At 39.3% G+C, this 15,640-nt stretch overlaps 1 protein-coding gene and 1 pseudogene across 2 annotated transcripts in view; both read right to left on the bottom strand.

The window, feature by feature from the left end:
• LOC308101575 (crossover junction endonuclease MUS81-like) overlaps window positions 1–15,640 on the bottom strand; it is a 121,575-nt pseudogene that overhangs the window by 15,794 nt on the left and 90,141 nt on the right. The gene's annotated exons all lie outside the window — the stretch shown is intronic.
• Window positions 1,618–15,640, bottom strand: part of LOC308102148 (E3 ubiquitin/ISG15 ligase TRIM25-like) — a gene marked incomplete at both ends in the record, with an annotated part of 32,641 nt that continues 18,618 nt past the window's right edge. Inside the window, 2 exons of the mRNA XM_080451750.1 lie at window positions 1,618–2,097; window positions 7,314–7,607. Of these exons, the coding sequence (XP_080307876.1) occupies window positions 1,618–2,097; window positions 7,314–7,607 (774 nt within the window). The remainder of the gene's footprint in view (window positions 2,098–7,313; window positions 7,608–15,640) is intronic.

Here is a 15,640-nt window from a genome sequence, read left to right as displayed (position 1 = left end):
AGTGTGATTCAGTACATTCCTCTCTTACACGTATCATGAGGCTTGTTCCAGCTCACATTCAAACTGCCAAAAAATACTGTATATTGATGCTGTTATGCAGAAAACCTTTATAGGATTTTGTTCATGAATGCCCTACTTTGTGGTGTGACTGACACGGTTACACTGTTTTATATTTGTTTTTGTAAAACAGCAAAAGAAAAAAAATCACTTAAACATTATTTATTGTTATCAATCATATTGAAGTGATTTCAGGGAGGGACAGAAACTAACTCCAGTCACAAGAGACAATGCTGCACATTTTCAAAAATAGTGGAAATAGCAGATCTACAAGCTCTCTCACACACACACACACACACACACACAGAATTAATCAGATATTGGTCTTGTCCTCTCAGTCCTCAGACTCTTTTATATCTTCACATCCTGTATAAAACGTCATCTAAACATGGAGACAACTTTCACAGAGAGACAGAAACATTCTTCAAATCAGACTAAAACACTGTTAGAGGTTGCAGACTGACATTTATTTTGAAAAAAAACCAAGTCAGTGTAAATTAAGTAAAGTTAATGAAAACATAATGATTACCTGATGGTCTCAAACTCCTTTATATGAATTGAAACAATTTTGTCATTTTGCCAGATAAGTCGTGAGCTTGTAGATATTAAAGAAAGTACAGAAGCTTTCCCCCCCTCTTTTGTTTTTAACATGGCTTCATAAGTGTGTAACTGTTTGAAGGACTCAGAGGTTTCTACTGTATTTACAAAATGGGGTAAAAACATTGTTCATCACATTAAAATGTTTTTATAAGCGATTAACTGTTGACACACAATACCCTATTGACACATTGAGGAGGAAGACTTTACAGCAGTGGTTCTCAAACTTTTCAGGCAGAGACTCTCCAAAATAATCATATTTGAACTGGGGACCAGCCACCCTGACAAGCACTTGGAATTGCAGGAGTTGAGGCATTACATTTAGTTTGACTTCATCAATATTGTGAAAACAGCAGATCTACAAGCTCACAGTGAGCTTGTAGATCGGCTATTTTCACAAATTCTCTCTGTCAGGTAATATTTGGCCAATTTTTGACCATTTTCTATAGTATAGTTTGTTAATTACTTTTGACAAAGTAATGTCTCATTTTAGAGGTATTCAATAGGTCTTAAAAAGTCCTTAAATTGTCACTTTAGAAATGTACTCGGTATACATTATACATACACTATACATGTATGTACGGTATGTTTGTAGGTTTGTTTACTGTTGAGTGAGAAAACAATGTTGCACATTAAGCAAAATATCATTTGGGGACCTCCTGGGGGTCCCTACCCACAGTTTGAGAACCACTACATTTAGTATAACCAATGTACACAGACTGACAGATAAGAGGGCTCTGTAGTAATATCAACAAGATAACAGGGCATACTGTATAATGATTGTCTGCAGCAGGCTTATTAAAGAAATGCAATGAGCGGAACACAATGGATTGATTGATCATGATGGTGTAGTATACTGTACACATCATTCTTACACATGCTTTATCTAGAAGAGAAAATCTATCATCAAATGAAGAAAACAAAGTTTTCAACTGAGTATCATCATCAGTATTCTTAACATGTCTACCATGTCTTACACAGCTCTGCTGTACCTCCAATGCTATAATAAGGCCCTAACCCTGGATAGAGAGGTTGTGTGAACGTGGTTTGAACTGTGTGTAGGAGGGTCATTGTGTCAGAAACACTGTAGAAGGACAGAGTACCTGCCTTGTGGTCCAGGTACACCCCCACTCTGTAGGAGAAAGGCCCTGACACTTTAGTGTTAACACTGTTGTGTTTGAACCAGTAGTCTTTACCAGAGCACTGTAAACACCAGGATTTAACATTGTCTCCAAAGCGTGTTTGTCTGCTGATGTCTTTATAACAGACTGCTATACGAACCCATACACCACTCCACTCTACTTCCCAGTAACAACGTTCAGACAGACCCTCTGTACACAACACCTGAATGTAATTAGTAAATCTCTCTGCATGATCAGGGTAAGGTTGTTGTTGTTGTGTTCCAGTCACCTTCCTCTTCTCCTCTGACAGGGAGAGACCTGTGTGTATTGTGTTCATGTCCAGAGACAGAGGAGAGGAATCTGTGAGAACACACGACAAAAGAAAAATCAAACCTCATGAACCTTATTGTGTTTAGAGTTAGTCTCTCAGATCAAACTCATTAGAGCTTTAAATAACAACATATCAGAATGAAACTTCAACGTTCAGAACCTGCATCAACATGGACTCACATTGTAAAAAGTCCTTTCTGGTCTGAGGCTCCGCTGGATGTAAAACATCAACTGGAGACACAAGAAAACAGTAAAGGTCATCATGACATTGTAAAGGATTTCTATGTCCACACAAAGGGTCAAATCCAATAGACTTTACTGCTGACTTCGGGCATGTAAAACATACAGCGTGAGCCTACAGGAGGTCACAACATACGACTGACGTAAAAGACAACAGGCCTGCTTTACGGCAGTGTCGTAACGTAGCTCTCTTAAAGGCACAGTCACATATATAGCATATTATGACAGACATCATACTGAAGAATGGATTAAACTGAAGTTCCAAGGGTTTTGTCAAAAAGTCCAAGCTATTATAGCTTGATAGTAATCATTGCTATTATATAGTGTTTGTTCAGTAACAGCTGTCTCCCCAGCTCTTCAGAAAATACATTTTCAGGTGGGTTTCACATTTCATTCAATCAGGAGAGAGAACTCCTCAAGATCATTTATTAAGAACGAAAATATAATACAAATAATAACAAATAATAATAAATATTAAATGGTGCATTTATATACTGTAGCGGGTGACATGAAACACAGGTCACACTAATCTACTGCCCGCCATACTACAGGCTTTAGTAGCCTTCCCAGACATACTTCCACCTGTACGAACTGTTTCAACACTTACAAATGTACTGTACAGTATAGGGGCCGGTTAAAACACAATAAAGACATTTAAATCTAACCCTTCTTCTTTCGTGTAACGTCAGAGGTCCAACTCTGTGTCGTGTAGCCATGCCCGCATCTCTGGTCCAAGGTCGAAGAGGCTGGCTTCCGAGGGTGGTCTATATAAGGGACAGATGGTGATTAAATCTAACCCTAACCTCTCCTTTGAGAAATATTCTTGCTTAAATTCTTCAATGTTTCTGTCCAATCTGACAGACAGCCAACCTGTGTACCATCAGTCTGCTTCAGTTCAAATATCTCCAGTTGTCTTCTGACTTCATCAATCCATGTTTACTATGATGGCTGGTTAGAAAAACAAGAAACACATTTAAATCTCACCTCTCTTTGATATCTCTGGCCAAGTTGTCTTCAGGATGTTGTCTAGTTGGTCTCTCAGACCAGACACCACATCAATCACATCTGTGAAGGACCTCACAGGACAGATGACCACACTGGGTGAGACTGGAGATCCACTGGAACTGGAGAGAGACTGGAAACTCTGGAGAGAGACAAGTAAACCAGTATAGACAGGGATGGAAGATCATTAAACCAAGAGATCAATAAATTGGTACATTGACCACACACACACACACACACACACACACACGCGTGCACGCGCACACGCACACGCACACGGCCACACGCACACAAATGATGATTTAATTTGTCTCTAATTCTCATGCAAATAATTGCGATTAACAATGTGATTGTGTTTTTGGTATTGAATATATAAATAAAAAATATACATTTCCGTTCCAATCTATGAACACAAATTGTACAGGGCAGATATTGAATAATTTTATACTTTCAAAATATTTGACAAAATAGTGGAAATAGACAATCTACAATCTACAAGCTCAGAAGCTGATCTTGTAGATCTGCTATTTTTGGAAAATGTTTACAATTATGACAATTGTGGAAAATAATTGTGATTATCTCAAATAATTGTGATTAGGCAATTATGTAATAATTGTGACAGGCCTAATTCTGACAATATTATTGTGGTCTGTACAACTACTGTATCTAGCAACTATATTAGTATTAGTAACTACCAGCATTAATAATGTCATGTTATGTAATATACTATGATGTAATAATAATATGACATGATGGAATGAGATGAAAGAGATGAAATATGAAGCTGATTTCTCCTAAATGAGTCAAAACCAAACAGTAAAATGCCATGTGTGGAACCTGAATGAAAGTGATGATGTCATCAGTGTTGGACAGCTCCTCCAGGTCAGCATGTCTCCTCTCCAGCTGCTCCATGTGGTCCTCCAGCTGCCTCAGGAGAGCCTCAGTCTGAGCCACTGCAGTCTGCTGCTGATCTCTGATCAGTTCTTTAAGCTCACTGCGTCTTCTCTCAATGGAGACCATCATCTCACTGAAGATCCTGTCACTGGCCTCCACTGCTGCTTCTGCAGAGCTCTGCTTCTCACACACACACACACACACACACACACACACACACACACACACACACACACACACACACACACACACACACACACACACACACACACACACAGTGTTGTTAAAATGTTTCAAAAACAATCTACAATAATGTTGTTTCTTTTTTTTTCTTTTTTTATAGCAGATCTATAGACAGATCTGCTATTTTCAAATCATCAAAGATCAAAACCATCCCAACCACAGACTTTTTGAGATGTTGCCGCATGGAAAACGCCTACGCAGTCTCACAAATATTATATGTGGGTTGCTGGCACACAAGTATTTTCAAATGGGGGTCCACAGCCAAATACATATTAATTGGGGGTCCTTGACATGAAAAGGTTTTAGAACCACTGCTTTAGTGCTTCTGATGACACAAGGCACTGTCTCATCCATATAGCATCACAGTAAACACAAGAACAAGAACTATTATCATAATATCAGCTCACGTCCAGGGCCTCCATGACCTGTCTCAGGTCTTTCAGCTCCTTCTTTTTCTCCTGGATCTTCTGCTGGACTTCCTCCTGAATTGTCACCAGCTGTTTCTGCAAGAAACAGGAAGAGACAGCTTGGATTGTAAACAAAGCACATTTTCAAATCGGGATACCAATTCTATCCAGTGGTGTAAAGTAACTAAGTACATTTACTCAAGTACTGTACTTAAGTACAATTTTGAGATGTTTTTACTTTATTTGAGTATTTCCAGTTTTCAGTACTTTTACTTCTAATCCACTACATCTCAGAGGCAAATATTGTACTTTTACTCCACTACAATTATGTGAAAACTTTAGTTACTAGTCACTTTGTAGATTTACGTAAAACAATTGATTACTTTTTCCACCACTGATTCTATCCAATCAGGAGAAAGAGAACTCATATAGGATACAGGGTAAAAACATTACATTACATTACATTACAGTCATTTAGCAGACGCTTTTATCCAAAGCGACTTACAATAAGTGTATTCAACATAGGTAGGGAACGAAAACTACTAATCACCAGAAGTCTTTAGTGCATTATCTGCAAAAACAAGCAACCAAGAGTATACCTAGCGCTAAGGTAAAAGTGCAATATATCAGCTACCTATTTCCTTAAACAGATGAGACAAAATAGCTAAATCAAATGAGCATGAGCTAAAACAAATAAGTGAATCGACTAAACAAGATCCAATAAACAATCCAATAATCCAATAAACAATACAGCAATAGAAAACAAGCGTTCGTACAACTAGTTAACAACAAGTAGGTCAGGCAGAGAGGAAGGGTAGTAAACTAGTGAGATTTGAAACAGTTTAGTTTGCATCCAATCATCTTAAATCAACTCTGTAACTTCCTCAAAATACACTTTTACAGGGGCAAGATTAATGGACATTAAATACCATTCATGAACAGTTATAAATCGCCTCTGTTTTTCATTGGGTCCAAAATGAGTGTTCTTCATCCTTTAATACTTTTTATTACACCCTGATTTGTGCTTTTTATGTCTCTGACATGGTCATTTATTTCTGCTTCTATCTTGAAAACATGCTCTATCTTATGATTTGTCTTCAAGTGATGGTGGTCCTACCTGTTTCTCTGCCTTCTCTGCATCAGCTGACACCGTGTCATGGCCCTTATGTTCATCCATGAGGCACTGATAGCAGATACACTGGCGGTCTGTGCGACAGAACACCTCCATCAGCTTGTCATGACTGGAGCACATCTTCTCCTGCAGTTTGTTGGTGGCTGGGACCAACTTGTGCTTCTTCAACACAGGAACATTGTAGTGAGGCTGGAGGTGAGTCTCACAGCAAGATACCAGACACACCAGACAAGACATGAGAGCTTTGTGAGGTCTGGCTCCGGTGCAGAAATCACAGGCCACGTCTGCTGGACCTCCTGTACTGCTCAGCTTCATCACACCCTGGAAGTAAAGAGAAAGAGGTAACACAAACAACAACACAACGACAAATTACTGACATGAGATATACACACACAACTATAAAACATATCAGAAATATAAACATTTATCGCTGTGTAAACACGCTCTCAATTCTTACCGTCAGTCCCTCGGCGCTCATAATGGAAAATGACAAACACAGCAATAACACCCTGGTCACAAGTAACACTGATGCATGCAGAACACACTCCTGTTCAGCAAGCATCCACTCTATTTATATGGGTTGGTCTACCCATGTGGGTGAAACCTTCCGTTGAATAATCATGTGACTTGTGTATTGGAAACACAGGCTTTAGCACTATTCTATAACAATGGCCACTGTACCCCAGCTCCTTATCTGACCTAATCAATCAACCCTCTCAACACTCTCAAGTGACTCTCATGTGACATGTGCAAAGTCCCCTGATTTCAACACAGTAGGTCAGAGCTGTAGTTTTTAGAATTGTATATATTTGTACTTATTATTATGACTAAATATCCTTCTGAAAATAAGATAAAGGAAGGTGCTAGAAGGCCACATGTGCAGGTAATGTCAATACAAACGCCACCGTTACATCATAATAATAGATTATTCTACAGACACGCTGTGAACTTGTAGATCGGCTATTTACGACATGCCCAGAAAGGGGACGCTAGGGTTCATGTGGTTAATGTCTCTGAGGGCAAATGTTAGCCTTTTCCTTCTCCTTCCTTTTTGTCTTTCTCTTCACTATGCACGCATGCACGCTCGTGCACACACACACACACACACACACACACACACACACACACACACACACACACACACACACACGCACACACGCACACACACACACACACACACACACACACACACACACACGCACGCACGCACGCCGAACACGCACGCACACTCTCTCTCTCCCCCTCTCCCTCTTTCTCTCTCTTCCTTCATCCTCTCCCTCTCCATAATACGATGGTCTCGGACTCGGACAAGCCCTTCCCGGTGAAAAAGTCCCAGAAGTTGGTGACGGCGGCGGGGGAGGGCGTACTCTCCTCCTCCTCCTGGGGCGTCGCCTGCTTGATCCAGATGCTGTTCTCGTCGGCGGAGCAGCCCCCGCCGCCCACCAGGGAGAAGCTCAGCGTGGAGCCCATGGGGGACCTCCCGTCCTGGGGCTGGCGCTCCGAGTCGGGGGCCTGGAAACTGGAGGAGCTGCCGCTGCTGTCCGAGGGGGGGGGGGGGGGGGGCTGGTTATGGTGGGAGTGGAACTGACGCATGTATGCACACGCACACACAGACACAAACACACTCACACACACACACACACACACACACACACACACACACACACACACACACACACACACACACACACACACACACACACACACACACACACACACACACACACACACAGTCAGTCCTTTCGTGTCAGATTTTAACATCTATCTTCACATCCTGTTTCAAACATCATCTAAACATGGAGACAACGTTTACAGAGACAGAAACAGAAGGATAAACATTCTTCAAAATAAGACTAAAACACTCTGCAATAGAGATTGCAGCCACAGTGCTCACATTTATTTTGAAGAAAAAACGAGTCGGTGTAAATGAAGTAAAGTTAATGAAAAGAATTATGATTCAACTCCCGCCTGGGGGACAAGCAGATCTACAAGCTCACAACGCCTCTCTGAGCTTGTAGATCGACTATTTTCACATTTTCTGTCTCTTTGTCAGGTAATATTTGGCCAATGTTTGACCATTTTATACGGTATAGTTTGTTGATTACTTTTGACGCAGTAATGCTATGTTTTAATTTTCATTTTAGAGGTATTTAAAAGGTCTTTAATGTCCTTAAATTGTCACTTTAAAAATGGACAGATACCCTGTATAAACTATACATACTGTATGTTGGTTTGTTTACTGTTGAGTGAGAAAACAATGTTGCACATTAAGCATAATATCATCATTTGGGGACCTCCTGGGAATCCAGATCCAAAGTTTGAGAACCACTACATTCACTATAACCAATCTACACTGACTGACAGAGGGCTCTGTAGTAATATCAACAAGATAACAGGGCATACTGTATAATGATTGTCTGCAGCAGGCTTATTAAAGAAATGTAATGAGCAGAACACAATGGATTGATTGATCATGATGGTGTAGTATACTGTACACATCATTCTTACACATGCTTTATCTAAAAGGGAAAATCTATTATCTATTATTAATCTAGTATCTATTATTATAATTATGTTGGACATTATCAACATACATAACATAATGTGTAGTAACCAACATATAGTATAACTACCATCTATCAAAATAGTCAACAAGGAGTTTTGTGTATCAGAACATGTAGTTTAATGTGTGGTTGTAACTTGTAAGGTCATCTCACCTCAGCCAGCAAGGTGTTCTTCCTCAGAACAGGTCTGGGACTGAAGCTCTCGCTGCACTTGATTGATTGATTGAATATCTTATTAGGCAACATTTTTTAAAACAGCACAGTTACATTTAAAACACTTTAGCTCGTTCATAAAAGTCCTTTCGGACTTGTTTCCAATGAGGGCCTTGGGAATTCAATTCATAGGCATATATAGTGGCACCACAGTTCAAATATCATTACAAAATAAACAGCAAAAAAAAAAAAAAAAAACACTATGTACAACAAAACAAAAAAAAAAGAGGGGGAAAAAAAACAATATGTACAAGAACAGGGGGGGGGAGGGTCTGCTGTCTAACGGGAAAATGGTACTACCTCCTCCTTTGGCGTCCTGAAAGGTGATTTTTTTAAGGCTCTTTTAAATGAGCCCAGCGAACTGCATTTTTTGAGGGATGGAGTTAGACTATTCCAATCCTGGGTGGCAGTGCTGTAGAAGGAGAATTTGCCCATGTTTGTTTTATGGGTGGGTGGTACCAAATTGTTGTTAACGCTCCCTCTGGTATTGTGACTGTGGGTGTCGCTAACCTTTTGGAGGTATTTACTCAGATATGCGGGAATAGGGGGCATATCGGGCAAATTTGCATTTACAATTTTGAAGGCCAGTCCCATTTTTAGTTGTTTAACCCTGTCTTCCACCCTGAGCCAGCCTAGGCTGGCAAAATGGGTGGGAGAAAGGTGGGTCAAGGGCCCCAATCCGAGGAGTAGCCGAATCAGTTTGTTTTGGGAGGTTTGAAGCTTAGTCTTCAGTGACACTGAGGTAATGGAGTACCAGGAGGTGCAAGCATAGTCACTGGGGACAGCTGTAGACTCCAGTCTCCTCATACTGGTCCCAGTAACCCTCAATACAGCTTCTACAGTGTGTCCACATGGTAGAGTCACTGGTTCCTTTAGAAGGTCCAGACAGACAGAACAACCGCAGAACTGGTCCTTGTCCAGATCACATGTCTGTTGCTGCTGCTGCTGTTGTGCCATTAGCTCCATAAAGAACCTCTCACTCCGCTATACAGCTCCGAGATGAGGTTCTATGTCGTTCTCATCCAGAATCGGGTGAACGTCCGCCAAGGCTCCGCTGTTTACCCTTTTGTATACATCGTATCCCAAAACTAATGGTATATTCCAAACCACACGGATGTTTAAGGTTTGGTTCGGAGCATAATATTTTAGGTCCGGAGCGAAACTACCCGTTTAAATCGCTTATTTAGTCAGCCTGTGGCCATGTTTCCCATTCAACCCGGAAAACCCCCCTACGTCAGCTGCCAGTACTGCTCCCGGTTTGGCTACAATGGGGGTATTTATTTGGGGTAGAGTATGGCAGAAAATGTGTATTTTAGTCAAATATCTCGAGACTTTCTCACTAGATCCATATTCTCTCCAGTGAGTACATATAGTATTATAGTGAAACACTCTAATAAACTCTAGGATTACAAATATGTCATGGCAAGACAGGTGAACTCATAATAAAGGGGAAACATGAAAATGATGTCACGGGTGACATCTGGTGGCCAATTCAGTGATGCCTTATTGCTGCTTTGTCATTGCTTGTCATCAATTTTTTTCAGCTTTTTTTTGTCCCCTTACTTCAGGTTCAGCTGGAGTTGCACCTGAAGTGTTGATGGAATTATTCATTGTGTGCTATTTCAGGAAACAAGATTAAGTTCTTACTGATTAAGTGAGAGAAATGCTAGCAGCATTGTCAAATTGAATGATGAATGAATTCCATTCAGTATTGTGACCTCAGTGGACAGGACAGTGGTACAGTCGACTGGACCTTTGGTTTAACAGCTTTAACTGTCAGGGGACACACATGAACATGTAACCTATAGTTTAGTACACTTGTCATTGGAAGCAAACTGTATTTTGCTCAAATTTGCTTCTGAGTTGCATTTCATCCTATAGTATCAAGTGTAGCCCATAGCATAGTTGATACTGTTAATGTAATTGTTGTACAATATGTTTTTAACAAGCATGATGCGTCTGCCATAATTTTGAAATCATTATTAGTCTAATTCGCATGCATAATGTCACATTCTGAGATATTATGGTTGAATGATGGACAAAATATTTTTTTCCCCCAGATTTCTTTGTTATTTCTTTGTCTTGACTTCACTGTAAAAAAAATGGTGTGCTATAAAACCTCTCCTACAGTAATTCATAGCTGTGTTATGTACAAAGCTCAGAACACACAAGTTTCAAATTATACACACTTTTAGGCATTGGCTGTTGGTTTACATTAACATGGAATAGAAAAGCATATGTGTAGAGACCAAAATATAGGCCTATAATCTTGTATTGTAATTATGGAATATAGTAAATCTCTGTTCAACAACGGAACGGTCAACAACTCATGTTCTTTCACAGCAAAGCAACAGGCACTATGCAAGCAGGCTACTGTATTCTGGAAGGAAAACAAGGAACCATTCATTAAAAACACTCTCAGACCTCTGAATAGGACCTCATAATAATCACTAGCTTTTCCCTTTCCAAGCCTCACTGTGTCAATCTTTTCCAGTGAGAATTTAATGTACGTATTTGTTAAACTTGTGGAATTCTAAAAACAAAACAAAAACAAACAATACTGTGAATGCAAAGTTACATTATAGATTCTGTTTCAGGTTATGTTTCACTTTGGACACAAGGGGCAGCGTTCACCACTCGTTTGCTTATAGTCATGCAGGATTTTGCTGTCAATACAAATGAAACTATTTTTTTCTTGAGCAAATATCAGAGTAAAGGCATAATGATTTTGTACAATATTTAGTTTGAGGACACTATCAACCCAACAGAGTAGTGTTTCATTCATCTCTTGGTTAAGGTCCACTGCTCTTGAAAAGGACTATGACGTGAAAAGTACAGCTTATTAAATTAATGTTTTATTAGATAAGCTTGTTCAAGCTCACATTCAATCTATCACAAATACTGTATTGTAGCTGTTATGCAGAAAACCTTTATCTCCATATCTACACTTTATATGATTTTTTTTCTTAAAATAAATGATGCCTACTTTGTGGTGTGACACTGGTACACAAAGGTAGTGAAAATAACACATTTTGTTAAACATAGCAAAAATGTTTAATGGCCAAAATAGGGACAGCAGAACTATTTGGAGTGTACACACATGAGAAGATATAGTCACACAGGACTCCAGCTGATATTAGTATAGTTCCGACTGGAACTACAGTATACAGGAAACACTGTAGTCCAAGTAGTCTATAGGAGGAACTGAGGTTCACCCTGTGATGTCACAGAGTAATCATTCCTAATTCAAAATAACAAGACCAGGAGACCTGGTTCTGCCAGACCCAGAATGAAGTCCTAGTATGTAACACACCTACCACCACTTTATAACTGAAAAGCATAAATAATTTTATCATTTTTGTGACATAATAATGATGTCATGAATAGTTCGTGACGAAACGGGACGAAAGGGGGACAGACTTTTTTGGCTGGGGCCGGGGGACAAAGTGACCATGCCCATGTATGGAGAAAACAGATACAAAGCCTCATGTAAGCCCGACCCCTTGGGTCTGGCAACAAAAACATAGAAGCACTGCCAAATCATCTTTATTTTGTCCTCGACTTCATGAAAACAGGATTTGGGTTCAAAAGCAGGGAAGTGGCCCTTTAAGTCTGTCTGTGATTTTCATAAATGTTTAACTGATGAAAAGCATTAAAGAGAGCTTGTGACTAAATAAACAAAACAAAATGATACAGCAAATGTACTTAGGACTTCTATATTCAATATTATTTTTAACCACTTAAAAACCCCAGCATCCGTATAGTGGTCACAGAAAATAGCCGATCGACAAGCGCGACGCGTTGTGAGCTTGTCGATCTGCTATTTTCAGCGAAAGCTTTCCCCACAATAACCCAAAACAAAGAAATACACTAGTATTGAGCCCTGAGGGACTCTGGTTACCCTTATGGGGTTTAAGTGGTTAATAAACATGATAAGCATCTGCCATCATTTTGAAATATGTATTTCCCAGGGAATCAGTTTCTGAAATATAATCATTAGTCTACTGTGCATGCATAATATGTCACATTCTGAGATATTATGATTGAATGATGTTTTTAGAAAAACAATCATTTTTCCCCAGATGTTTTGGTTTTGTAGGTCTCGACTTCACTGGACATAAAAAACAGGGGTGCAAAAAAAAATCTATAGGGGCCAAACTGACTTTGATAAAGTGAGTGAAGGGCCACACATTGGATTTTTGAATTGAAACTTGAAACACATAGTGGTGAATTATGTTAAAACTGCATGAATTTGATAGACACGATAGACTCATTTATAATAGGGTCAAGTATTTTTATTTAAAGATATTTTTGGGAACTTTTTCTGCCTTTATTGATAGGATAGTAGGCTGACAGGAAATGGGGAGAGATGGGGGGATGACATACAGCAAAGGTCGTCGGGACCGGGAGTCGAACCCGCCACACGCTGTCAAGCTGGACTACCAGCATATGTGGTATGCGCCTGGACCGCCAGGCCAGCGGACACTCCTATCTCATTATTATAATTTTTTACACCTGTGCTGTCTGTATCACTCACTTTATCAAACATATTCCCTATTTTGCAAGCCGTCTTATGACATATCTTATTTTTTATTTTGAAAACCATTTTAAAATAGCGAAAATAGCTTCACTGCAGATCAGCTACCGTATTTTGTAATGTGCAGTTTTAACGCTTTGCTAAATTAACCGATTTAAAGGCCTATAATCTTTCATTGTACAGTCTGTTACCAGTTCAATTATGTTAATTTTTGGGGGTCACAGCCTGAACAGGTTGAGAACGACTGGGGGGCTATAGATAAACAACTGCCTATTGACTGACTTAGTGACTATTAATTCTCCACTACATCTCAGAGGCAGTTAAGGGGTATTTGAGTGATGGGAAGTAGTTTTAAGATAGTCAAAGGGTCAATGCCCCCAGTACCTAGGACCCCAGTGGAAAGAAGACCGCAAGGACTTTTGTGGTGTTATCCTTCTAGACAAAGTGTTTGACTGTACTCGTGCTGATTTACATTTCTGTCCAATAAAATGTTAAAAAGGGGAAGTACTACAGTAAAGTAAAAATAACTCTGAATTGTACTTAAGTACAGTACTTGAGTAGATGTACTTAGTTACTTTACACCACTGGTCTATTGTACTATTGAGAAAGTTATGTGAACTTGAAAAAATCTTCTATTTTGCTGAAGAAGTTCTAATAAACTGACTGAAGAAAAGAGACAGTTCATTCATCATTGTGCAACGGGAAAATAAGTAATAAATGATACAAAGTCCAGTTGTAATCCAACGTTAATGAGTTATGATGATATGTCATGTCAATGATGTCATTCGTTATGAATCTATGTGTGGAAGCCTCTGATGGAAAGTAATTACATGTATATAGAACATGTATTGAAGATTACTGGCTAAATTGTTTAAGTGTTCAATTAGTAAAAAATAGAAAGTGGATAAAAGCAAACTCAGCATTATATTTACACTATGTATAATATTTAATTATTATCATTGTGCAGGGAACAATGTAGCATAGACACAAGTTTGACTTTTACACACATATTTTTATAAATGATTAAATTGATTAACAGTTGACACACAATACCCTATTGACACATTGAGGAGTAAGACCTTACACCAGTGGTTCTCAAACTGTTCATTTGAACTGGGGACCCCCCAAAATAATATTTGAACTGGGAACCCCCCAAAATAATATTTGAACTGGGGACCCCCCAAACTAATATTTGAACTGGGGACCCCCCAAAATAATATTTGAACTGGGGACCCCCAAAAATAATATTTGAACTGGGGACCCCCCAAACTAATATTTGAACTGGGGACCCCCCAAAATAATATTTGAACTGGGGACCCACCAAAAATCATAATTGAACCCCTGAAAAGCATCATATTTGAACAGAGGACCACCCACCCTGACAAGCACTTGGAATTGCAGGAGTGGAAGCATTACATTTAGTGTAACTCCATTGATATTGTGAAAATAGCAGATCTACAAGCTCACAAAGCCTCGCGTTGCAAGGCGTTGTGAGCTTGTAGATCAGCTATTTTCACTTTTTATGTCTCTAAGTCAGGTAATATTTGGCCAATGTTTCACCAGTTTTTATAGCATAGTTTGTTGATTACTTTTGACGCAGTAATGCCATGTTTTATTTAAATATTTTAGAGGTATTCAATAGGTCTTAAAAGTCCTTAAATTGTCACTTTAGAAATGTGCAGACCCACAGTTTGAGAACCACTACATTTAGTATAACATTACATTACATTACATTACATTACAGTCATTTAGCAGACGCTTTTATCCAAAGCGACTTACAATAAGTTCATTCAACATAGGTAGGGAACCAATCTACACAGACTGACAGAGGGCTCTGTAGTAATATCAACAAGATAACAGGGCATACTGTATAATGATTGTCTGCAGCAGGCTTATTAAAGAAATGCAATGAGCGGAACACAATGGATTGATTGATCATGATGGTGTAGTATACTGTACACATCATTCTTACACAAGCTTTAGTTTTCAACTGAATATCATCATCAGTATTCTTAACATGTCTACCATGTCTTACACAGCTCTGCTGTACCTCCAAATCCCCATGCAACCATTATCCCTGGATAGAGAGGTTGTGTGAACGTGGTTTGAACTGTGTGTAGGAGGGTCATTGTGTCAGAAACACTGTAGAAGGACAGAGTACCTGTCTTGTGGTCCAGGTACACCCCCACTCTGGAGGAGAGAGGCCCTGACACTTTAGTCTCAACACTGTTGTGTATGAACAGGTAGTTTTTATCATAGCACTGTAAACACCAGGATTTATCATTGTATCCAAAGTTTGTTTG

The sequence above is a fragment of the Gymnoscopelus braueri genome, assembly GCF_963280865.1.
Source record: "Gymnoscopelus braueri genome assembly, chromosome: 15".
Taxonomy (NCBI): Eukaryota; Metazoa; Chordata; class Actinopteri; order Myctophiformes; family Myctophidae; genus Gymnoscopelus; species Gymnoscopelus braueri.
The sequence above is the reverse complement of the archived record's forward strand: the minus strand, read 5'-3'. Positions and strand labels throughout refer to the sequence as shown.